The 969-nt window shown below is 59.1% G+C and overlaps 1 protein-coding gene across 1 annotated transcript in view; it reads right to left on the bottom strand.

Annotated features, from left to right (window-relative positions):
- Nucleotides 1–253: 253 nt before the first annotated feature.
- Nucleotides 254–969, bottom strand: part of LOC106818644 (putative neural-cadherin 2) — a gene marked incomplete at its 3' end in the record, with an annotated part of 15883 nt that continues 15167 nt past the window's right edge. Inside the window, exon 4 of the mRNA XM_014823331.1 lies at nt 254–352. Coding sequence (XP_014678817.1) covers nt 254–352 — 99 coding nt within the window. The remainder of the gene's footprint in view (nt 353–969) is intronic.

Genomic DNA, 969 nt, shown 5'->3' with positions numbered 1-969 from the left:
ATAGGGGAGAGAGAGGGGAAGGGGAGAGGGGCAGGGGAGAGAGAGAGAGGGAGAGGGGCAGGGGAGAGAGAGAGAGGGAGAGGGGCAGGGTAGAGAGAGTGGAGATAGAGTCAAAAGGAGAGAGAGGGGAGAGGGAAGGGGGAGAGCAGGGGCGGGTCAGAGCAAAAATAGGAGAGAGAGAGGAGTAGATGGTTAGGAGTGAGAGAAATGGCGAGGGGCAGAGGGGTAGGGGAGAGAAGCATAGAGAGAGCGCCGTGTGCCATGCGCCGTCGTCCGGCACAAACGACGGTAGCGCCACCATGCGGGGACCGCTGCCGAGGCTCGCCGCCAGTTGCAGAGCGCCGTTGGTGATCTGCGTGGAATAGCGGAAACAAGTGAACGACTGTGCGTGCACGTTATAGAGGGCGTAGCGGAAACAAGTGAACGACTTTCTCGCTTTCTCTGATCCATTTCTCGTATTAAATCTCTCTTTCTCGCGCTCTCTCTGTCTCAATCTCGCACACTCTTTCTTATTTTCTCGCCCTCTTTATCTCTCACGCTCTCTCCCATTTATTTCTCTATCTTCTCTGTCGCTCCGTCTCTCTCCTGTTTTTGCTCTGACCCTCCCCTGCTCTCCCCCTTCCCTCTCCCCTCTCTCTCCACTCTTTCTACCCTGCCCTTCTCCCCCCTCTCTCTCTCCCGGCGCCGAGCGCTACGGCAGCGACCTCTATTTCTCGGTCGACGGCGGCGGGCGCGGCCGCCAGGGGGAGTCACTGGGCGCTCCGCTCGATCATCGGCTCATCGACGTGAGAGCGGACGGCGTGATGGCTGGAGGACAGGTGGACTCCGACGATCGTGTGTTCAGCGACTTTACAGGTGAGAGAGAGGGGAGAGTGGGGGAGAGAGAGAGACAGGAGGGGGAGAGAGAGAGAGACAGGCAGGAGAGAGGGAGGGAGTGGGGTGAGAGAGATAGAGAGAGAGGGAGAGGGA

This window comes from Priapulus caudatus, unplaced genomic scaffold, assembly GCF_000485595.1.
Source record: "Priapulus caudatus unplaced genomic scaffold, Priapulus_caudatus-5.0.1 Scaffold2402, whole genome shotgun sequence".
Classification (NCBI taxonomy): Eukaryota; Metazoa; Priapulida; class Priapulimorpha; order Priapulimorphida; family Priapulidae; genus Priapulus; species Priapulus caudatus.
The sequence above is the reverse complement of the archived record's forward strand: the minus strand, read 5'-3'. Positions and strand labels throughout refer to the sequence as shown.